This window comes from Astatotilapia calliptera, chromosome 7, assembly GCF_900246225.1.
Source record: "Astatotilapia calliptera chromosome 7, fAstCal1.2, whole genome shotgun sequence".
In the NCBI taxonomy this organism is placed as follows: Eukaryota; Metazoa; Chordata; class Actinopteri; order Cichliformes; family Cichlidae; genus Astatotilapia; species Astatotilapia calliptera.
The window spans coordinates 10,647,816-10,673,266 of record NC_039308.1 but is presented as its reverse complement, the minus strand read 5'-3'; the positions used below and the strand labels follow the sequence as shown (position 1 = coordinate 10,673,266).

The window sequence follows — 25,451 nt, the reverse complement described above, 5'->3', positions numbered from 1 at the left end:
CAGCTTTCCTACACTCTCTTTTTTCATTTTTCACCAGTGTGGAGTTTCTCCATGGAGACTTTTTCCTTCCAGAGATAACCTTCACCTTAATGGGAGCAATAGTGTCCATTACATTTAACATGTTAGCATTGAAGCTATTGACGAGCTCATTGACTGACCCTCTGGGCAGGTCAGGTGTTAATGGGAAGACCTGGTTAAAAATTGCACTACTGTGTTCAGTTATACACCGTTTTGTGATCACTGTTGTTGATATATTTGTGTGGGCTGAGATTTTACTTTCAAAGAAAACACAGTAATGATCAGACAGGCCCACATCAGACACAGTAACCTTTGAAATGCTCAGGCCTTTGGAGATCAGTAGGTCAAGAGTGTGTCCTCTATTATGTGTGGCCTCTGTTACATGCTGAGTCAGCCCACAGTTGCCCAGAGTGTTACTCAGGTCTTTAGTCCCTTTGTCCTGAGGGTTGTCCACATGAATGTTAAAATCCCCAGCAATAATTACACAGTCAAAATCAACACAGATCACAGACAGCAGTTCACTGAGGTCATTAAAAAAGTCTGTGCAGTATTTGGGAGGCCTGTAAACATTAAGAAACACAACTTTGGATGGGGCCTTCAGCTGTAAAGCCACATATTCAAAAGACTGAAAACTTCCAGGAGATAGCTGCTTACATTGAAATGATTCATTAAATAAGACAGCAACCCCTCCTCCTCTCCTGCTCGCCCTGACCTCACTGATAAAACTGTAGTTAGGAGGGGTCGTCTCGATGAGAACAGCTCCACTGTTACTTTGGTCCAACCAAGTTTCAGTTAAAAACATAAAATCAAGGCTGTGCTCAGTGATTAAATCATTAATTAAAAATGTTTTCCCAGCTAGAGATCTAATGTTTAATAAAGCCAACTTAAGTGTTTTAGAGGTATTACTTGTCCCCTCGTGTTTGGGAGCAGTCTGTGGCACACAAGGTATGTTTACTATGTTTAAAGATCTTTTAGAGTGCAGCTCTCTGTGTTTTGACCAGGCCACATGTCTCCTGTCACCTAAAAGTACAGAAATTTTAAAACCTTCTAGTAAACAGGGTCCCAGGGTAACTAATCTCAGCAAACCTTATTGCAGTGGCACATGTTGCTATGGTAAATGGACTGATTCCTATATAGCGCTTTTCTACTCTCCTGGAGCACTCAAAGCACTTTATACAACATGCCACACTCACCCATTCAGCACTTTCTTCTATGCTTTTCAGTGCTTCCTAGCTAATATTTGCTTCGATGGATGCATCAGAAAGCACACTGGTATCTTATTGAAGCATCAAACCACTAACCTTCGATCAGTAGATGACCTGCTCTACCTCCTGAGCTACAGCCAGGAGAGGAGTCAAACTTAGAGGAATCTTAGAGGAGTTGAACTACCTTTGCAACCTGTAGGGTCCAAGTCTCGCCTCATGCTACAAGTAGTGACCCGGACTCTGGACTTCTACACAAAAGCAAAACTAGTGAAAAACAGAAAAGAGGTAAAAAGTCAGTGGCCTGTAACACCATTCCTGTTTTGGGGGTTGTTTCATTGTTCTACCTGTAGTGCACCTATTGTTAATTTCATTAACATCAAAACAGCTGAAACTGAATAACAACCCCTTCTGCACCTTAACTGACCAGCTAAATAACCAAGAAGTTTAATTGACTTGAAGCTACACTCTGATTAATTCAATTCAGTTTTATTTATACAGCGCCAAATCACAAAAGCAGTCACCTTGAGGTGCTTTATATTGTAAGGTAGACCTTACAATAATACATACAGAGAGAAAAAACAACAATCATAAGACCCCTCTATGAGCAAGCACTTCAGCGACAGTGGGAAGGAAAAACTCCCTTTTAACAGGAAGAAACTTCCAGCAGAACCCGGCTCAGGGAGGGGCGGAGCCATCTGCTGCAACCAGTTGGGGTGAGAGAAGGAAGATGGGATAAAAGACATGCTTTGCAAGAGAGCCAGAGATTAATAACAAGCATGATTCAATGCAGAGGAGTCTATCAACACATTTTGAGTGAGAAGGGTGAATGATGAAGAAATACTAAATGTATCCTCCAGCAGAGCAAAAAACCCATTGCAGCATAACTAAGGGAGGATTCAGGGTGACCTGATCCAGCTCCAACTATATGCTTTAGCAAAAAGGAAAGTTTTAAGCCTAATCTTAAAAGTAAAGATGGTGTCTGTCTCCCGAATCCAAACTGGAAGCTGGTTCCACAGAAGAGGGGCCTGAAAACTGAAGGCTCTGCCTCCCATTCTACTTTTAAATACTCCAGGAACAACAAGTAAGCCTGCGGTGTGAGAGTGAAGTGCTCTAATGTGGTGATATGGTACTACAAGGTCATTAAGATACAATGGGAACTAGTTTCTCAGTGTGGATATGGAACAAATGGAAGAAGTAGTCGTAAATCTTTGTTTAATATGTGCACTGGACATATCCTGGTCAGAAATGACTCCAAGCATTACTGGAGGCCAAGGTAATGCCATCCAGAGTAAAAATCCAGTTAGATACCATATTTCTAAGATTTTCAGGGCCGAGTACAATAACCTCTGTTTTATCTAAATTTAGAAGCAGAACATTTAGAGGCCATCCAGGTCTTTATGTCTTTAAGACATTCCTGCAGTTTAACTAATTGGTGTGTGTTATCTGGCTTCATGGATAGATAAAGCTGTGTGTCATCTGCATAGGAGTGAAAATGTACACAATGCCTTCTGTTGATACTGCCTAAGGCAAGCATGTATAATGTAAACAGAATTGGTCCTAGCACTGAACCACGTGGAACTCCATAATTAACCTCAGTGTGTGAAGAGGACTCTCCATTTACATGCACAAACTGGAGTCTATTACTCACTCTAATAGGATATTTTGGTCAACAGTATTGTTGTATTTTTACATCCCTGTACAGTGACAGCTAAAAACACACTAGTAAATGAACTGGTTCTTATATAGCAGTTTTCTAGTCTAACTGAGACCTTAATAAAGCATTTACAGAACCTGTCCTCATTCACCCCCATTTATACAAGCACTTTTTTCCCTCTATGCGTTTCCTACATAAGTGCTCTTTATCAGAGTATAAAGCAACCTAGGGTTACTGTCTTGCCCAAGGATATTTGGCATACAGGCTGGAGCAGACAGGGATCAAACCAACAACCTTCCAATTATTAGGTGACCTGTTCAACCTCCTCACATCCCAGCTGGATTTACACTATATATAAGGCCAGACCGAAAGTGAATAGTTTTAACCTTCTTTTTTTTTTCAAAACATTTCATTAAGGGGATATAAAACACACAATTTGTTCCATTTGAAGTCTCTTACTAGTTAACTTAACATCTTTTCAATGAGCTGATCAAACTGGCACCAAATATTACTTAGGCAGCGATAAAGGAAAAACAAAAGAACAGCAAAGTACATGAGTTGTCAGTAAGACCTGAGTCATATCAACTCCTCAACAGCAAACTGAATAATCTCCATCAAATCTGTTGTACGATCATTAACATTAGGAAATGGTTTTAGTAAAGTAGTTTTTATTTGGTTCAAGAAGCATACCAGGACTACCATACAGTTAAACTGAGAGCCTTCCAGAAAAACCAAACAAAACATGGAGCGGCTTTGACTGCTACAGTTTTACATTTAATATCACAGGCATGAAGCTTACAGATGTGTTCTGAATAGGTGCTGTAAAAACTGACATTTTCAAGGCAAAATTTCTTCAATGAGTCAGCTACAGAGCTGGCACTGTGGACAGACTTCATTCTTAGGAGCTCTTCTTCTCCTCAAATATGAGGTTTGCTGTGGCTTTCTTAGCTGTGGACAAATCACAAACAAATACAAAGATACTGTCAGTGAAACGTAGTACATCAGCACTGCAGATGTTTGACTTTAGAAACCTGCAAAATGGAATCCAAGATCAACTTAATTTTAATTTACAACTACAAAATATAAACATGTCTACTATGAAACTATTTTAAATTATGGCCCACCCCTAGTTTTGGGGATTTGGACCTTGTTGTGCTGTTGTTGTGTACGTTTGGTACAGTGGATGATATGTGAAAATCTCCTGTATTTTTTACTGAAAATGTTTCAATCCTTTTTTTCTGTTTTTGGTTGACTTTAATATTGCCATTTTTTTTTAAATAACTGAAATGTATACAAATTCACAAAATTACTCCCAAGCTAGAGAAAGAACTCAAGTTGGAGTATTGTCTGAGGTTTGCTGTTCTTACATTTAGCACACAACATGTTTCACTTCAGGGATGCTTAGTAGCTGCCTATCCAGGCAATGTGGGAAGCAGGACACGTGTTTCTTCCCTCTCGTAAGAGGGAGACCATTATCTGCATTACACTCACATGAATACAAAGTGGTCTCTGCTAGGAGGTTTAAGTCTGTTTAATATCTAAGGAGCTTGAAAAGAAAGGCCAGTAGACTTTTTGAGTTTCTTGAAGACGTTTCACCTCTTATCCGAGCTTAGCTAGCTGAATGTGAGCAGCTACAGTTAAATCTCTTGAAGGCAATTTTTCATTGCATCTTAAATAGGATCTGATATATCATTTAGGCTCTTTTAGCAAACACTACACAATTATGATGATTTAGTCACCCTCATCCTTGAACTTGTCTGCAGCTTCTGACGCCTTGTCCTTGATGTTATTCACTACATCATCAATCTTGGCCTCGTTCTTGAGGAAGAATGGTCGAATGATGCGGTTATATATCTGCACCGATCCATTAGAAGGAGTTGGAGCCATACACCACACCAAGAAGGCACACTGGGGAAAAAAAACAAAATTTCTCTCAAAAAATTAAAACAGGTATAGAATTTGGCACTAAACAGAATAATAATAATATAACTTTCAGGCATTATGACCACCTGCCTAAATTGCTGGTCCCCCTTTTGCTGCCAAACCGGCCCTGAGTCATTGAGGCATGGACTCCACTAGACCCCTGTAATGATTTTGTTGTATCTGGCAGTATGATATTAGTAACAGAACTTTTAAGTCGTGTAGGTTGGGAGGTGGGGCCTACATGGATCGGGCTCGTTTACACATTACATTCTACAGATGCCCGACAGGATGAGGGGAATTTTGAATCCAGGTCAGCACCTCAAAGTCATTGTTGTGCTCCCAACCATTTCTGCTTTGTTGCAGTGTACATTATCCTGCTGAAAGAGGCCCACCCATCAGGGACTACCGTTTCAATTAAAGGATGCACACGGTCTCGTACAATGCTTAGGTAGGTGATATGTGTCATGGTAACATTTCACATGGATTTCGGGACTCAAGGATTCCCAGCAGGGAATTGCCCAAAGGATCATACCGTCTCTGTCAACTTGACTTCTTCCCTTAGTGCATACTGGTGCCAGGTGTTCCCCAGGTAAGCAACACACACACACACACACACACACACACACACACACACACACACACACACACTAGGCCATCCACGTGATGTAAAAGAAAATACGATTTTTCAGGCCAAATCACCTTCTTACATTGCTCTGTGGTCCAGTTATGATGCTCACATCCCTAGCGGAAAACATTCAACATGACCCTGACTGGTCTGTGGCTTTGCAGCCCGATGCACAACAAACTGCGATGCACAGTATCCTGACAGCTTTCTATCATAACCAGCATTTTTTCCCTCTCCTATCATGACCAGCATTAATAGCAATTTCAGGTACAGAAACTCATCTGTTGAATTGGACCACATGGGCCAGCCTTTACACGTGCATGAATGAGCCTTGGATGCTCGTGACCAATGTTCCCTCTAAGCTGCGCGCGTGTGCAATTGCGCACTGCTGGCACGGTCGCTGCGCACAGAAAATCTGCGTTGGGCACAAAAAAAAATCTAACCTGAATTGAAATTAAAATTAATACTTTAAGAATTCTTTTTTGCAGTGTTAGTCAATAAGCTACTGGCTGCTCCCGTATGGAATTAGCACGATGCCACCTTATCCCATAGTCCAGCCAATAATGCGATTCACATTCGTATATACGCAGCTAATCAACGTTATTGACAGTCTATGACAGCGTCCTTATGTGCCGACACCGGTGTTTTAGCTAGCAAAGCAGCGTGGCTGATGTGGAGTGAAGCCACTTAATGACAACGTGTACAACCACTGGAGATGTGAGCAGGACAGACGGAACAATTGACGGAAAAAGTGTGGACTTTATACCAGTTTTTAAATTGTGTTGATAAAACCAGAGTTATAATAAAAATGTATCTGCAATGTTTGGTTTTCTTCCTGAATACTATCGTTGTTTATATTTACTGCGGGAAGAAACGGTAAAAACTGCATTTTATAAGGAAAACACTCAAAAGCACTCTCCGCCTGTGAGCAAAGACAAAACCAGAAAACCCCACCCTTTCTTATTGGTCGAAAAATGTACCATATCTACCAATCAAAAAATGATATGGCAACAAGGCATTTAATTGTTTAGGAAGGGGGGAAGTTTTAGGAGTAGAGCGGTGTTTTGAGATGTGAGAGATTTGCGACGTTTAGCGCAAATCTTGTGTAGTTAGTGTACAGTGTAGTCGATAGTTTTGTTGTGTGTGTCAGAACAATGAGGCGACTGCTGAATGTTACAGGTGTTACAGCAGTGATACATCTCCTGTTGTCAGGCCTGCAGGTACCAGGCTGTTGTTCTCCTTCATCTCATAGTGGACAGAAATTATTTTTTTGGACTGACACAAATAATTTGTGTGGCATCAGATTTGATGCAGAACAGCTGATTGTTCTGTAAATAGTTTGAAATGTTTGTTTAAAAAAACGCCTTGGCTGCATTTTAAGGTAAACAGCTGCAAAAAAACTTTGTTGTTTGCATAACTCAGTTACTTTTTTGAAGAAGTAACTATATCATTAACTGCCCAACATTGGTCATTATATACTGTATTTTGCTGACAGAGAATTACAGGACTCTCTCCCAGACCACAGACTCAGACTCATAATACAAGTCAGAGCTTTATAAAAATAATATAAAAAAAAAAAAAGAAAGTTGTGTTTTCAAAAAATACTACACAGGTCACGAACAAGATTTATTTAAATTTTCATTGTAAGTGGGCTAAAGCAGTTAATTAAAAGTAGTCTAGCATAAATGTAAACGCTGTAATTTGATTATTTTAATAAACCATGTAACTTGGATGGATTTGATGCTGGCGTGACCACAGTGCACACGTCTGCTGTTGCTCACAGTGGTCCAAGGGACCGCACAGGGAGTTTGTGTGTTCGCTCAGACACATGAAAAATTAGAGGGAACATTGCTCATGACCCTGTTGCTGGTTCACTACTGTTCTGTCCTTGAACCATTTCTGATTGACACTGACAACTGCAGACTGGGAACATCCTACAAGAGCTGCAGTTTTGTAGATACACAGACATCACAATTTGGCCTTTGTCAAACTCGCTCAAATCCTTGTAACAGATCAACTTCAAGGGCAAAATTTTTATTTGCTCCCAAGAGATTCTCCGTGTTATTTACTTCACCTGTCAGTGGTCAAAATGTAATGCCTTATCAATGTAAGTGCCAGGAGGACAGGCACAGAGACCAACTGGATTACCTTTCCAATATAGTAGAATGGGAACCAGGAAAGGAAGATGTCAGCAAAAAACTCTGCCACACTGAAGACTCCATACACCACCCAGTAGGTCAGCCACTTAGTATCATCATCTTTGGTGGCACTTTCAATGGCCTTAATCCTGGGAAGAACAAAGACATGTTTGGTACTTCTTTTACACATACCTGTAAGCACTGTTCTGTAAGGACCATGAATGTGCACATGGATCAAGCTCATATCTCGCTTTCAATATGCAACATGTATTGATGTATTCAAGCATCAATAATAAATTGAACAGACAATACCACCTTGTGAATGCATAGGATGAATACACAGAAATCGGCCTGTTAATCAATGGGTCATGAATTTTCATTTTCCTCCAGTAGTACCAACACATCCATTATATGTCATTAATACTTAAACTCACTTAGTCTATATGGCCATTTGGGGAAAACGTGCATGTTGAGGTGTTCACAGAATACATCACAACAACATTTATACACACCATTAAGAATTTATCACACAAATGAGGGGTTTATAAATCTTACAGCAGTGGTTTGATTTATTTGTGTGACTACAAGGCACACAGACCATGCCATGCCTTCCAATATTACAGCCATACTCGTCATTTTCATGGGAGACTAATGTTACAATCAGTTTAACTCATATGTGAAAAGGGTCAACTCTGAAACAAGTTGTTTTTTTTTATTCTATTATTGAAAAGCACCAGAACTCTACAGTGATGAAACAGAAGCTACAACATTTTGATCATGCTGTTGATACAGATTTTGTCTAATTTAGACATTTCGTTGCCATTTAAAATTATTAAAATGAAGCACAGCTACCATGCTCCACTTGCAAGGTGTCGCCTGGGATTCACAGTATTCACAGTAGTGGACAGCCTGAACTACAGCCTTTTCCAATTCTCATCCTAGCTAATCAAGCAACCAACCAAACTTTTTTAACTCTGCTGCTCAACCCACAAATGCATTTTCCTTACAAATGTAGTACTATTTAAGGGGGGAATAGACAGGATTTCCAACACCACAAGATTTATTGCAACAAACAGAAACACTGTTACACAACTAAGAAATAATCACGCAAACACCCAGGCAACCATGTTGCAAGTAATGGCTTAACTTTTAAAGAGCTGCTAGCTCTAGAGATTTCAGTTTAGTTTCGAAAGGATGAGTCATTTCAAATAAGATTTACAAAATCAGGATAAAATAACCTGTTATAAACAGAGTTACAGTGAAGATAACATATGTTTGTACAAATAAACCTATGCAGATTATTAGCTCCACTCTGAGCTTATTGTTTAACATTATTACTCTTTTCTTCTCTTGTACCAAATAATGTAACACCCATACTTTTGACTTGAGAAAATACTGATATCTTAAGATTAATAAAATGTATCAAATGTTGAGGACAATTCTGGTTACTTTCTATCAAGCTGTTTCTCAAAAAACTTGAGACAAGGAAAACATTCATAGTGACGGCAGCAGGCCAACATGTGACACTATGCTGACTGCATGTAGTATTAGCCCTGAGATTTTACTAGATAATATCACAATGATAAGAACTGTTTTAAAACTTTTGATGACAAAATTTTTTAAATGCTTTCTTTGTAAGTCACAGGGGAAATCCACTAACTTTATAGATGAAGTTCAGTTTACAATTAATAGATGATAAATCTGTGTAGGTTCTCAGTCATCCAGATCATGGTAATCTTTCAGTTCCCAGAACTGATGAAGCTTCAGAACTGAAGAGTCTTGGATGAGAGCTGATTTATCCTTTACATTTCTTTAAACCTGGGCCACCCATTTCTTTATATTTGCATAGTAGAGGCCAGACTTCCACTATAACGCTCTTATTTCTTTAAGTGCTCCATAGGTCTTTCAAGTGTCCTGAATTGGTATGGAGAAGGTGAGCAAAGGGTTACAACAGAGTGGAAACTGATTGTTCCAGGCTTCTTTTCAGCCATTGTTGTTGGGGATCTATTCAAAATGTCCTAAATACTTTTAACGATTCCTCCAAAGAGAACCGAGTACTGTGTCAATATCACAGCCGGGCACATGCAGTGATTTGGGGGCTGGAAGCTGCTGGCCTTCGCTGAGGGATGGAAATCTGTTTGTCACCTTATGTGTGACAAAAGAATCCCCTGTAATTACACTGATGATAGAGCTATATAAGATTTTCCCCCTTAAAATTACTATAGCGTTTTGTCTGAGATGTGCAGGCTTTCAGCATTTTCCCATAAAGCTGCGTGTTTTATTCCCTACATTCAGGCTCAGGGGTCATATGGTGATGTTGCTTTGACTGCATAATCACAATTTTAAAAATAGATATTAGTTGTCAATAATCTGTTGATTGCTTGGTTTAAAAAAATAGTCTGTGTTTGCATTGTCACTCATTAAGAACTGGTTGTCTCCCAATGACACGCTAATTCTCTCCTACCTGTCAGTACCTGGAGATTTGCACCTAAAACTAACTATATAATAATATAATATTATATAATTTTTTATACTGCAGTATTAGATTGGACACTTTTTTGCAACACATTTATATTTTGTTGCATCTCCTGTGTCCCTTTCACAGTGCCAAATTTTTGAAGCAGAGTATTACAATTAATCATAAAAAGTGATGTATTAAGATTAGCAGCAGATGAATCAAGTAACGCCAAAAAATAAGCAGGTTCTGCTATGACTGTTAATTACTTTGGAAAACCAGCACATACATTGCGAATTTCCCCAATACAATACCAAGCTGTGAATGAACGCCCCTCCACACTGGTTTTCCTAAATGCTGCTGCTTCTTCAGTTAATTGCCTCTTTACAGCGAACGACTGTAGCTAGTCTGAAAAGGAAGACTCAAATCAGCAGTAGGGCTGGGTATCGTCACTGATTTCAATAACTGATTTGGTTCCGATTCACAAGGTCCCCATTCGATTCAATTCAATTTAATTTTGACTCAGACAGTCAGAAATATTATATTCTAATCATTTATCAGAACATATCCATATTTTTATATCTATGTGGGCTATAAAAACAAAGCTGACACTTGTGAGACTTAATCAGAAGTCTAAGCATCACAGCAGATGTACTTGTGATCGTGGAATTTCTTTATTAGGGGAGCTACAATATCTAGAGTCGTAACCAGTGAAGATGTAAAATTATTAGCAAGAAAATCGACCTCTGTGGGAGTAGAGTTCAGGTAGCTGCTCTGCACTATGCTGGCACATGGCATTGAAGAAGAGAAGAGTGGATAATTTAAATCCTTAAACTTCATTACAACACTTTTAGAGAAACACCTACTGTGATGAAATCCACTCCCCACTGCTGTGTAATGACTTATTGTAAATTGAAATGTTGTTAGGAAATGATAAGACAAAACTGGTTCTTTTACATTTTGAGATAAGCCAGTTGAGTATAAATAAATTAAATACCATCAATGAATCATTTGTTTACTAATAGGGACTTAGAAGACAAAGACCTATACAGTTTATAATCCACAGTTCACTGTTTTACTCTTTGGTGCAGTTGTGGATATTATATTGTTCTCCCTTTGTGATTTTTTTAATGCTTAAACTGTTCTTTTTCTTAAAACTAACATTTTTGTAGGTGCTTATGTATTTTATTGTCATTGTTTGTTTGCGGGAAATGATAATTAAAGACTGGTGGAGGGCAAACGCACTCAAAAATTAAAAACTTTGCACAAAAAAGAAGCTTAAATATTAAGTAAGCCTACAGATCTATATCCTTTTGGAGCTTAAGCGCTACAATACCCTAAATAAATCTCACAGGTGTGGTCATCTCGATTAAAGGAGGTTGTCCTTAGCGCTGACATGAACGCAGGCCTTTTTATAGATTCAGTGACTTGAAAGCACAACGACAGGAGCAAATAACAGGCGATTAAGGCCATTTCCAAGTGTTCTGAGAATAACATATACTTACGATATGTAGGCTGGATACAGAAACCCGATGAGGTTACATAGCAGGGAGGCTCCGTATCCAAAGACCAAGTAAACTGCGATTACACCGATGACAGCTGAAACACATCACACCACACATTTGTCAAGATTTTCTTCCCACGAATACATTAACCGGATCATACCTATATACCTATGTTACAACCAGTAACTACATTATGGAGACTACTTTTATAGTATCGAGCTGGTGATGTAAAATAAACACAATTTCTTTTGTTAGCTTATGGCTAAAGGAAACTGCAGCTAAATGTGAGTCTGTCCATCGGGCTTTTATTTCCTTTATCTATGCGTCCCTCAGTGATGCGGACAGCCTCTGCCTCTCTTTCCACCCGTCAACACTCACCGAGAGCAATGTAGGTCCTGCTTACTCCGACTTTTGCTTCCACCTTTGCCAGGGCATCTGTCAGCAGATTCTTTTCATGGAGAAATTTTTCAAACCTTTCTCTGAGCCCCTGCGCCATGGCTGCACTTCCTGCTTAGCGATGATGAATTACGAAACGATCAGAATCAAACTGCGCCACGCCTGTAACCTGACACGCCACTGTTCTCAGACCCACGGGCGTCAAAGTCAGAAGAAGGGATGTGTGGCACATGCATCAGATCATATCCTTCAAAATAAAAGCAATGGCGCTGTAACGCAAACAACCACTTAGTACAAAAAAACAATAATACAGACAACTGCTAGTAGGTCGATGTTTTGTGTGTGTGTGTGCTGCGCGTTTAAAATAAAAACAACTGGCACTGTTCACATGCTCTGTTAATTATATGCGGTATAATAATTAATCAAGGATAAAATGTGTATTTCCCACTATTGCATTAGATTTTTTTCTGACAATTGTAGGGAGCATGCAAATTTACTTGAACAGTAAGCGGAAGTAAATGTGGTTACATGTACTAACTGCAGTGAACTTGATGCAGCTGGTAGCAACCAAAAAAAGGATGCGGGTTGATTCCACCAGTCTGTAGTCTTACAGGCATTGCAATAGTGTTATATACTCGGTAGAATGCTCAGAAACCTTTAGTTTATGGATTACAGACTTAGATATACGTCAGATATAGGTTAAGTCAGAAACTGCTGTTGCTACTGAAGAACTACTTAAATTAGAGAAATAGTGCCTAAAACGCTAAAGTCAGGGCGCAAATACAATGGTAACTGCAGCCACACCCTTCCCTGCTTTGATGACATTGCAAAATACAAATAGGGACCTATTCCAAGAAGCATGTTCAACAAATTCTGAATTTTAAAAAATAAACTCAGAGTTGATTAAATCTGAGTTTGGCCAGTCTAGAAAGCTGATCAGTGTTATGTCAGTGAGCTCTCCTTGAGGTTGTATGGTCTCCTTGAGGTTAGCGATTGTGTGACTAGAGAAAGACATCCATCATCAACAGAACTCCATTGTCCGATTCACCAAGGCAAGGGGTGAATAAAGACTAGTGCATCCATTTTAATCCAATAGACACATGAATATTAAAATCTGCTAATGTGGGCCTTTTGATAACAGCAACTTTTAAAAAGTTATTTAGTATACTTCATAGTAAAATTAATAAATAAAATGTCCAAAATTATACCAAAAGGTTGAAGTCACAGAATGATACTCAAATAAACCATCAGTGCAATTTGAGTTATTGTGTGCTGCTGTTTTTTATATTAAGCAGAATGAGTAACGTCAAGAAAAAGAAATTGAAATCCTGAGGACATATTTATTTAGAAGAGAGTATGGAGACGGTCCCAAATTTTGCCAGCCCTTGCTTTTAGTTTCTGCTTTTATTGTTCCATAATGGCTCCTTTTAAATTGGGTGCCCTCTTACTAGTCTTTTTGATGCTCACCACTTCTTCACCTTTTCTGCTCTTTTGGAAGGCTGGACAGGTAACTGTGGGTGCCCTGTATACATGCGTCGCACTTTTCTCCTCTCCTCCTCACCCTTATCTTCCCTGCTTAGCCTCTATGTCCTTGTCTTGTCTCGTGTGCATTACTTTCCCTGGAACAGCCTCCCACTGTCGTTCTCTAAAACCTAAAAGAGAATTATGGATTTGATCAACTGGTCTCTGAATGCTATTGACACCCTTTTCTCAACGAGAAGTCTGGGCTCGGGAGAGCCTGAGTGCCCTGGAGGGACTTTCCCTGCCGGATACACGATGGACGGGTGGCAGAACTGGAGGATCATGTGCCTGGCGGGACTGTCGATCGAGGACGCTGAAGATATCTATCTATTCGGAACCGTGATGACAGGGTTCATGCTGATCGGAGTTGGCTTAGCCCTGGTTTATCGGAGAAATAAGAGAGCGGAACCGGCTGTTCAAACCCCCCCAAGGCTGCCAGCTGGAATCGAAGCGATGGGACGAGGCGCGACCTCTCACAACGAACGTAATATGGTCAACGCCTTGGAGACGCTTACAGCTGCTGTGAAGGCTCAAAGCAACAACATTGAGCGTATGGGGGGATACATCAGAGAGAGGCCTGCTCAAAATGAGACCCTTGAGCGACAGTTGGAAGACATCGCGGAACGGATCACTGCAGTTGTGAGGTCTCAGAATCAAAAGAATGACAACACCATGGAACAGAAGTTTGATACCATCATGGGGAGGCTCGCGGCTCTCCAACGGCGATTGAGAGACCAGTGTCAGAGTGTTAGGGCAGCCTGAAAATTCTCCTGGGCTGCTCGCATGGAAATTTACAAAATCAACATCAACATTGCGGATCCCCATCACGGCGCCAGCTGCAGGCCCAAGGCTGGAGCCGAACAATCACTCCCTGATAACGACTGTGTTACGGCTATTCTTCCCATCCCATGCAAGGACACCTGGATTGGCTGGAGGACTGTTTACTTAGCCTGATAGGCCGAAGGACACTGTCTCAGCTGAACTATGGACACGCACACACATACACTTACACTGATAAGCACTCACTCATCCCCCCTCCCTTTCCAACGCCTTCGATGCTTGTTGCCCCCTGGGAACACGAGGTGGGTCCGGGCACGCGCTGTCGAAGAGCGGGGCGATGTCTTACGGCGCCCCCGGCTTAAAGACGGCGCCGTTGCAGGATGGCTGCTGTGTTGCCTGGGGTTACTCCTCATCCCCTACCCATCCCTGTGGCTTGTCATGTCTTCCACAATGTTGTGCTGTGGACATTTATGTGCTTTTTTGTGCAGAGGAGTTTTTTTGTTTCCTGTTCTCATGCTGTCCTACCATGGAAGCACAGCATGAGTGGAGGTCTCTTTTTTTCCTCTTGTACCTTCCCGTTGTTGTGTACATTTCAGTGTTTTTTTCTGTAACGCTACCGATCTCTGACTTGTAACCCCATGTGATGTCTGTGTTATGTGTGTAAGGTCGGGGGGGGGGGGGGGGGGGGTTTCCCATCTCGCTGCATGGGCAACCTGCTTGTGACAAATAAAGCTTTCATTCATTCTTTTGGTGTCTCATCAACCTGCTGCACTCTTCATCTCCTCTTCTCTCATCTTTCCTGGTTATAATAAGAATGCAATCAGAATTTGCCATTCAAACTCCATCCAAACCTGTGAGTAATTAAATAATGTAAGAAAAATGTTCTGTGTAATATGCACAATACATGATTTTTATTTTTATTTTTTATTTTTGGAAGGACTCCAAAACTTGTCACAACAAAGATGGGAAACAACTCCAACATGCACAAATATTTGATCACACAGCATGCAATTAATTTGCACAAAATGTAATGTCCATTGTAATATCTGCTACTCAGAGATGGTAATGACTCTCAAAGTATGGAACGCCAGGACTGCCATAATGAATTAATTAAATACACCATTAAATAATTAATTAAATGTGGCAATAATTAATTAAAATTGGAATTAATTAATTAAATAAATAGTTATGACACATGTAATAAATTAATTATTGACACATTTAATTAATTATTTATGTATTTCACATTTTAATTAATTATTGACACATTTAATTAATTAATTATTGACACATTTAATTAATTATTTATGTATTTCACATTTTAATTAATTATTGACACATTTCATTAATTATTGACACATTTAATTAATTATTTAATGATATATTTATTTATTTCATTTTGGCAGTCCTGACGCCTGGCTCTCATCATGAAATAATTTTATCTGTCAGCCTCACCCATCAAACTCAGGGGGCGGGGTTAACGCTGATCGAGTCAAAACCATTGCTTTGGCCTGGTGGCCATTGTTTCTAGCACACAACAACCGGCATGTGGAAGCTAACAGAACTGAGCTTTGAAAAACCCTGTTTGTGTGTTACCAAATACCGTTTTAATATTTTTTTAGCCGAGAATGTAGTGGTTTAATCTTCATGTGTCTGGTCGGTTTGTCAAGATACAGCCTCTTTGCAAAAGTGTTTCGATGATTTCGGAGATGTCTGCCCAGTCTCACGGCAAAGCGTGGGATAGACCCGCTCGCCTCGCAAGCAATCCCACCGACAAAGCGCAGGCCCCGGTACACAGCTGTAGTAACCCCCGCTGACTTCTTTTACTGAGGTTATATTTATCGATGTTTTATTTCCTGATGTTCTTATGTGTCCTACGTGTTTCAGTCGCCAATTCTGAATTATAACTAACATTAAAAACATGTTTAAGGAGGAGAGAGAGCAAATAAATCTGTTTAACATCTGATCTTTGGGTTTTTGTTCAGTAATCAGCGTGACCTGTGTATAAACACATAAAAGAGATAACGTTGGTGTTTCCGTCATGTAGTAACTGCTGGCTTTAACTGTACAAAGGTTGTTCGACACTATGAAACACATACAGACTTCATGATGTTCGGCTAATATTTTTATTGTGAATATTAATCATGCTGACCTCGCTCTGTACACCACGCAGCGAGGTCAGCATATCCACGATATCCTCAGCTCCATGAGTTAACACAAAGTTTCCCAGCTGACTATCTAACTGCCAACTATTCCAGAGACGTGAAAATATACAGCATAAAGAAAAGTGTAAGAGACTCAGCAGCAGATTAGAATAACAGTTATACATTTAATAAATCACCAAATGAATCCAAGAAACGAGCAAACCTGTTCCGACAATTTGAATTTGTATTCCCTCAGCTGCAGACTCGCTGCTGTTTAAATGTTTGAAAAGGAAGATTAGATATAAAAAACGTCAAACATAGACTCAGTCTGCCTTCACATTTGATATGAGGCCAGCACGTATAGTGGCCTCAGCAGGCTATTACTGAAATACACGTGCTATATCATAAACTATGATATAAATAGGGAGGTCCTATTAACATGTTTAGTTTTAAAGGACACCTTCCTGCCTTTAGTCTCATTCATGAGCAGTATTCGTTTTCTTCTAACATCCAGAAGTCTGCACGATGTGTTTCATAGTTTGTAACAAGCCTTTGACAGGTAAACATAACATGACCGAAAAAGAAAAAAAAAAGAAAAAAAAAAAGAGAGAGAGTGTTGACATAAGAAGAGGAACTTCTCTCAATTATGGAGACAGACAAATGGTTCATTTATGTTTGATGTGTGTTTATTCCTCCCTAAATATCGTCGGTGAAGTTCGCCATGCACGTCAGATTTTCCTGCGCATTTTTATACCTCTGCCAACAGAGAGAGAAAAAAAATCACATTCTAACAGACAGCTGGTGCTTAGAACACAGTTGAATAACTATTAAAAAACAGATGATATTTAGATGATAGTTCAGTCTAACACATGTGCCAGTGAACCATTAAACGTCTGTGAAACTATGCAGTTATGAAACGTAACTTTAACCTCAGCCAAACCAGCTCAGTTGTAAATAAAACAGCGAAGTAAACGTGACCCGACAGACAGAACCTGAGTGAATGAAGTCCAGCGTTTAACCACTGAGAGCTAAAACTCAGCTGAGGTTTGAAAGCTGTGTGCCGGTGATTGGACATCAGCCGCTGATGAAGCTGTTCGCCTATAAAGTGCTCTGTAAGGAAACGAGCTCCAGCAGCTCTGCGCTCGGGGAAAACACTATATTTACTTATCTTGTGCAGAAAAATGCGCTGACATTGCGTTATATCGAGCACCGGCTGCCCAGTTAAACTGTGACTATCACCAGGTAACTAGGCGTGTTTCTTGAATTAGCAGCAGGTGTTAAACAGCTGACAGATGAGGAGGAGGATGCATGCAGGTAAACTGAGGGTCTGTTGAGCTGATCGCTGGTTTCGTGAGAAAAATGTCAGCTCGTTCTTTATGTTACAGAAGCACAGAGACACAAGACCAGGCGGAAAGAGACGATCGTTCGGTGAAAATGAGAATCTGCGAATGCAACATGTGGAACACGGAGAGTGGAATATGTAAACAAACCGGTTAATGTACCCCCTCGGTGCACTCTGCATGCTAACTGTTAGCAGAGCTAGTGAAATCTCTGAAAACATCTGAGCACTTTTGCAAACATGTTCTATGTTGACAACCTGACCAGACATACGTCGCGACATTCGCGGCTAAAACACTGTTAAAAGTGTAGCTGGTGACAGAAAAACGGGGTATTTTAAAACTACACCACCACCATTGCTGCTTGTGATTTGATCTGCATTCTGGGATAACTGGCTGCCCCAAGTCTACACAAGCAATCGATTTTCTAGGATCGACCTGTTTTGACTTACTTTGCAATCAAATGTTAGAGAAGCTGCATGGGCAGCGTTAACCCCGCCCCCTGAGTTTGATGGGTGAGGCTGACAGATAAAATTATTTCATGACGAGAGCCAGGCGTCAGGACTGCCAAAATGAAATAAATAAATATATCATTAAATAATTAATTAAATGTGTCAATAATTAATTAAAATGTGAAATACATAAATAATTAATTAAATGTGTCAATAATTAATTAATTACATGTGTCAATAATTAATTAAAATGTGAAATACATAAATAATTAATTAAATGTGTCAATAATTAATTAATTACATGTGTCATAACTATTTATTTAATTAATTAATTCCAATTTTAATTAATTATTGCCACATTTAATTAATTATTTAATGGTGTATTTAATTAATTCGTTATGGCAGTCCTGGCGTTCCATATCAAAGTGGTGCCAATGAGAATGGATAAGAGAACTGATAAGGAATTAAATCAATAAGCAATAGTGATAGTGGAATTGGAATTGCTAAGTGCTTATCAATTCTTATCTCATAGTACTATATCACCCCAATAGATACCTCACTTTCAGACTGATGGCTTACTTGTTGTTCCTAGGATAATTAAAAGCGGAATGGGAGACAGATCTTCAGCTTTGGGGCCTCTCTTCTTTGTAGCTGATTGTTTTTCCCCTGCAGAGAGAAATTACAAAGTTGGAGGGAGCTGCATGCATAAAGCTGACACTAAAAAATTAACAAGCTCTGATAGTAAGCTACAAAGTACAGCAAGCTGCCCATACCTGAGGCCCTGGAAACTGCCAAAAAAGACTCATAGCCTTGGCCATCTGCTTGAAGAGGTATACCAGGGAGCTGGAAGGCAGGAGAAACCAGCTGTGCTCCACAGAACCATCTGAGGTATACTACCATTGTCAGGGGAATGAGAACAGCCCCACCAAAGCTGGAGACGAAACACTACTGGAAGAGTATATGGGAGAAGGACGCAACCCATAACAGTAATGCACACTGACCGAAGAAGCTGACTGTACTCCAAGAGTTCAAATGAACTGAAGCATATATTTTGTAAATTCAGTCAAACAGAATAAAGAACAAACAACAAAAATAGTTATCAAGGACTCAGCAGCCAATTTTTATTGAAAAAAAAAGCCCTTCAAAACAAAGTTCCAAACTAGATTTTTACTTAGATTATCAATCAAATACCTCACTAAATTAAAGCCTTCAGTTAATCCAAAATGCTGTAGCAGGAGTACTGACATGGACTAGAAAGAGAAAGCATATTTCCTTATATTGGCTTCCCTTCATTGGCTCTGTGTTAAATCCAGAATTGAATTCAAAATCCTGCTTTCACTCATGTGTTTAGGCACCTCTCTACATTTAACTGTTAGTTGGTAGTTATTATCTCTGGCTCTCTTCCACAGTGTGTCTTTGTCCTGTCTAAATTCCCTCAACCCCAACAGTTGTTGTGATTTGCCATTATATAAATAAAATTGAATTGAATTGAATGGCTTGCTAGAGTACTCCCACTCAAATTCAAATTTAATTAGTAGGCATCTATTGGCTGATCACGTAGGTCAATCACACCCCAGGGATCATTACAAAAGGGCAGCTTGACCAGCTGTGGCTGCGTCTTACTCTCTTTTGTTTCGCACTTTCTGTATGTGAATAGAGTGTTTGTAGTGAAAGGCTGGACAGGTAACTGTGGGTACCCTGTATACATGCGACAATATAGTTTCTAGCGACAACTGCTAGAAACTAGTGATAGCCAAATGAAGTTTTCTGAAGCATTGTATCGAGAAAAAAAGGGTTCATTACTTGAAGCTTTTTAAGAAAATCCTCTTTGGTGACATCTGGTGGCCAAAAATATGAAGTGCACTGCTTCAGTATGATTGGCCACTCTACAGAGCTGGGTGTTCAGCTTCTGTTTAATATCATGTGAGAGTTCAATGAAATATCAGGGTACTTCTGTGTTGCTTTGAACTTCTTTTTGTTTGTGTGGAAAAAATACACATATCAATTTGATTAATAAATAATTTTGACGATTAACATGTTTAATCACGTGCCTTTCTGTGTTTGCGTGTGATTTTGTTTTGTTTTTTTTGTCAATAGATAAAATAAAGAAGGCATTATATAGACAACACAATCTTCTGATAGGTTGGGACCAAGTATTTGTGATCACTACAAACTTTAAATACCAAAATATGGTGTAAAAAAACAAACAAAAAACATAGTAAGCAGGTGTTGCTGGAAAGACTAATCGAGTTAGATGTCTTTATTGACCCTACTGTGACTGTGATTGATGTCTCCTTTCAGGAAGCTTCAGCTCCTCCTGGAAGCAGTGCTTATCTTGTTTCACTTGATAGAACTGAGCACCATGCTGTACTTGCTACACCTCCAGGTGCCCAAATCAAGCCCAATGCAGCTCCAGCAACCCTGCCTCGCTTTAAGCTTTTCTTTCAAGAATCCCATGGACCTAGCAGTGATGCAAAACTTGAAGTTTGTTTACAGTAGGAGACACAGGAGAAGGATAAGCTGTGTGAAGCAGATTGTGATCTCTGGCTGCAGATGCTTGAAATAGAAGCTGAAAAAGCAGATGTGTTAGCTGATGAGTTTATGCACACAAAAGTACAGTCCCGATTAAAAGCTTAAGATCATTTAATAAAGTGGCAAATTTTTTTTTTATATCTTTCATGGTTGGGTCTTAACAAGGTTCCAAGTAGAGCTTCAGCATGCAACAAGAAGAAATGGGAGTGAGACAAAACATTTTATTGAGCTTGCAATTTATTGAAAACAGGCTGTTTTACAGCTGATCAAAAGTTTAGGACCACACCTCCAGTGCCAGGATGATTGCCATGATATATGCACCAGGGACACCAAACAACCTCTGAAGAAGTGGATGGCACAACACAGAAGAGCTAACTTGTCCGGCCAGGACTCCACAGTCTATTTACACCTACAGGCCATTGGACACTCTTTCAATGTTGAGGATGTACACATCCTGGACAGGGAGGAACGCTGGTTTGAGCACGGAGTCAAGGAGGCCATTTATGTGAAAAGGGAAAGACCATCTCTGAATTGAGGAGGCGTTCATCTTTCACCATCTTACAATGCTGTGATTGCAGCCATTCCCTAATTTTCTGTGAACAGTACTCATGGCCATTGATCAGTGGTCATTGATCATTGGCTGTGTCATAGTCTGCGGTGGCAGGCCGTGGGGGTGTGGGGAAGAAGGACCCAAATGCAGAACTCTTGTGATGAAAGCAGTGCGTTTATTTACAGTGCTGTAAATATTACACAATAAATCCCCATGCACTCCCGTGTTGTGTGTTCTGCTCCCGAAGTCAGTGCTTCATGTTCTCCACTTCTGTGTCCGCACACCCCGTGCTCGCTGCCTCCTGGGGGGTGAGGGGATAACATAGGCAGCTGTCAGGACACTCAACTACAGCAGGCATACACTCACTAAACTTGGCTCACTAGGAAAACTCACATGGAGTTTCACACAACGAGTTTCTCCCCCAACGAGGCTGAGCAGCTGCAGGTGCGTGGCATGAACTTCAGGTTTGGCCAGCCACCTGGCAGGGCCACACCCACCAGGCCTGAAGGTGCCTGTCACCCAGCCTGTCAGCCTTACAAACATGGGAACACATGAACAGCAGCACAGTGCAGCAAAAACACATGTAATATAATATGAGTCCACACTGCTCATGGACCCTGGGTCCCTGGAACTGACCTCACAGCCCATTGTTCATTCCATGGGCTGGTTTCAGTCATTATGCAAATATACTGTTTATAAGATTGGGGAAACCTGCAGTCAGCTGAGACAGAATAAGTCACTTGGATGAGTGACAAAACGTTTTTACCACTGAAAATGCTACGTCCAGATGAACAGTATCAACCTTTTGGGATTCACTTACCTGGATGATTCAGCATGCATCAAGACATTTTACCTTTGTAATAAAATGTTATACTGGAGTTTTGATCTCCTGACATTTTACTGTGATTTAGGGTGTGTATGTGTGTGTGTGTGTGTGTTCTTCTTTGCTGGGATTTTTTTGTACCAAAGGAGAATGCACACATGGCACACAGCCCAGATCTTGTGTGGGGGAGAAAAGCCTTCAGTGTTTGGTCTGGATGACTAAGCAAAGTCATCCTTAGTCATCCTGCAGTGTGGCTTGTAGCTGCAAGGGAAGGGTGGAGCAGTGGGTTCAAGGAACAGTATCAGGGGAGGCTTGCTGGCATCCATCACGCTAACCATCAGTGTTAACTGACTTTAACATGCATGATTTAAAAAGAAGTTATATTGAGTATATTGTGAGTGACAAGGACAGAGTCATGACGAGAAAAAGTTTCTATGGACTGAGTTAAAAGGAGATCATGCTGAAATAAATATTCAGGAATATGTGAAATGGCAGAGGCCAGAGGTAATGGCGGGACTTGAGACCACTGGCTTAAGCTGTGAAACATGGAAAGTCAGATAGATTTGTAGTGAGGCAGTCAACTTCAATCGGACTGCCGAGGGGCTATTTAATAGCCCCTCAACCTGGACACCATATATGTATATATATATATATATATATATATATATATATATATATATATATATATATATATATATATATATATATATATATATATATATATATATACATATATATTAGGGGTGCAACGATACACAAAATTCACGGTTCGGTTCGGTTCGATACTTTGGTGTCACGGTTCGATATTTTTTCGATACAAAAAAAATGTTCATGCCTTTTTAATTTGTCATTTATTAAAATTATAAATATATATTTTAACTCAAAAGTACAGTTTTTAAATTTAACCCTAACCCTTGTGCGTGTTTTTTATTTTGACAGCGAATGCGCACCTGCGGACCACTTATGTGCAGCCCTGGTTATTTAGCTCGTCATATTGCAGCCACAGAAATTATTTTGTCCATGAAACCATAAAGCTGCACTTTCTTTTTGCCTTATAGTCTGATTTGTCATAACTTCTCAGTTTTGTGGTAAGCTTTTCTTTGGCTGTCACTTCTTCACCCTGACCTGTCTTATTTGGCTCAGCAGAACTAAAATATATATCTGTCTGTGAAGGTCATCGTAGTCAAATATAAATCCTGCTGCTTTTACACACGCACTCACATAAGCTCAGCGATTCTCTGCGCGATCAACCTCTCACATGTTTAAGCTTGCTGCGGGAGATTTCACTTGTCATGTTTGCATAGTAAGCTAACGATTAATAAGACGATGTCAGAGGAATTGGTGCACAAATTATCATCACTCACAGATCAGTGCTGTCGCTCTCTATACACAGTTCGCACGATTGCAAAGTGAAAGCAAAAAAACAAGCGCAAATTCAAACGCGATTTCAATATGTCACATATTGACAGTGGCTCACCGATGCCAATGACATAATTACCCAGCTACATTTCTGAAAGAATGCAGAAGCATTGACATATATTTTTCCTTCCTACAATAGCCCGACGGGCAGGGCAGAGATAGATTTTGGTAGCCCGACTGAAAAGATCGCTAGCCCCAGGACGTCGGGCTAGCAATATTGCAAGCCCTGTATCTGATTGAGGAATCACTCATCTTTGGAAAAAGAGAGTTTATTACAGAGAAATGTCTCTTTCCAAAATAAAAGCTATACTATCCGCTTCTTCTGGGCTATATTCTCAGCAGCATATTAAACATATAAGGAGAATCATGTGCTAACAGCTGTCTAAATGACTCGGCTAAAGTTAGTAGCATGCTTGCTTGCTTTTTTTCTGCTTCCACTTGTCTTTGCACTAGGATGATGTCGGAGTAAATGTGCAGTCATATTCGTTGTGTTCCCACTAGTGCTTTCAGGTTAATCTCGTTGAAATGACCTTAACGCCACAACACGGCAAATCTCCGTTAACGAGCTACCGCCGATCGCTCCGTGCATGGGGCTAGACGGCCAACACGTTAACGAGCTAACTGCACTAACACACTAGCTCCCACCCATGTAATTGAGCATTGCATGGCACATCCAACATACTGTTTTACTTTAGTCCATGACGCGCTTACCTTCAGGGTCATACGTCACATGAAAACCAAAATAATTCCAAACGCCAGATCTGAATGAGGGTGCGGGAGGTCCATGTTGTAAGGAGAGCTTAACTTCTGTCTCGCTAGCTTGCCCTGCGCTCTTCCTTCTGATGATGCTGTCTGTGTTGAGCGCTCAGTGAATCTGCGTTTGACTACTCCGCCTAGGCTGCACTGTCGAGCCTAGGCGGAGTAGTCAAACGCAGATTCACTGAGCGCTCAACACAGACAGCATCATCAGAAGGAAAGTTGATAAAATAAATTAAAAATTTTGTAAGAATGGTCCCCGATGCAATGATCGGGGACCATTCTTAATTTAGTTGTTCTCATGACAATGACAATAAAGTTTCTGATGATCTGATGTATTGTTCGATACATATGTGTACCGAACCAAAAGCACTGTATCGAACGGTTCAATATCGATACGAATATCGTTGCACCCCTAATATATATATATATATGTATATATATATATATATATATATATATATATATATATATATGAGTAAATATTTCTAAGCATAATGACAATCAACAATATAAACCTGACAGCTTGTGTGGGTCATCAGAAGTGGCCAAGGGCAAAAAGCCTGCTTTTGGTTTATTCGCTCTCTCTGGGCGCCATCTACCGCTCCACCATTGTGCTGGTTTGTTAGGCTATCTTTTGGTTCTTGCATCCTTATTCAACACCTTGCATGTACTTACCCTCGTCCATGCACTACTGATACCTAACACTTTAACAATTTATTGCCTGTTCAATTAAATAAACTGGAAAAAGTGTGTGTGTGGACTCTCCTTTGTTTTTTGCCAACTTGAGCAAACTGGTAACAGTAGGAAACAAACATAGTGACTCCTTTTGTATGCCAATTATTCACACTCACATTCACACCTTTGGACACTTAGAATAACCAATTAACCTAACCCCATTAATTCCATGTCTGTGTAAGGAAGCCAGATTTACCTTTTGGAATGTTTTATAAAGTAAAAAGCAAAGGTTGCATGCTTGTATTGTCTGGTCTCCTTACCCGAAGTGGAAACTGCTCTGACCTGGTTCCTTTCTCATCCTGCATTGAATCATATCTGTTATTAACCTCTGTCTCTCTTCCTCAGCATGTCTTTTATCCTGTCTTCCTTCTCTCACCCCAACCGGTCACAGCAGATGGCCCCGCCCCTTCCTGAGCCTGGTTTCTTCCTGTTAAAAGGGAGTTTTTCCTTCCCACTGTCGCCAAAGTGCTTGCTCATAGG

At 40.1% G+C, this 25,451-nt stretch overlaps 1 protein-coding gene across 1 annotated transcript; it reads right to left on the bottom strand.

Annotated features, from left to right (window-relative positions):
* Positions 1-3,528: 3,528 nt before the first annotated feature.
* On the bottom strand, positions 3,529-12,136 carry reep5 (receptor accessory protein 5). The gene is made up of 5 exons (XM_026172990.1): positions 11,902-12,136; positions 11,524-11,617; positions 7,574-7,712; positions 4,617-4,785; positions 3,529-3,825 (listed from the first exon to the last, which is right to left on the bottom strand). The coding sequence occupies exons 1-5, from the start codon at positions 12,017-12,019 to the stop codon at positions 3,776-3,778; spliced, it is 570 nt and encodes a 189-aa protein (XP_026028775.1). The 5' UTR covers positions 12,020-12,136; the 3' UTR covers positions 3,529-3,775.
* Between the last annotated feature and the right edge of the window lie 13,315 nt (positions 12,137-25,451).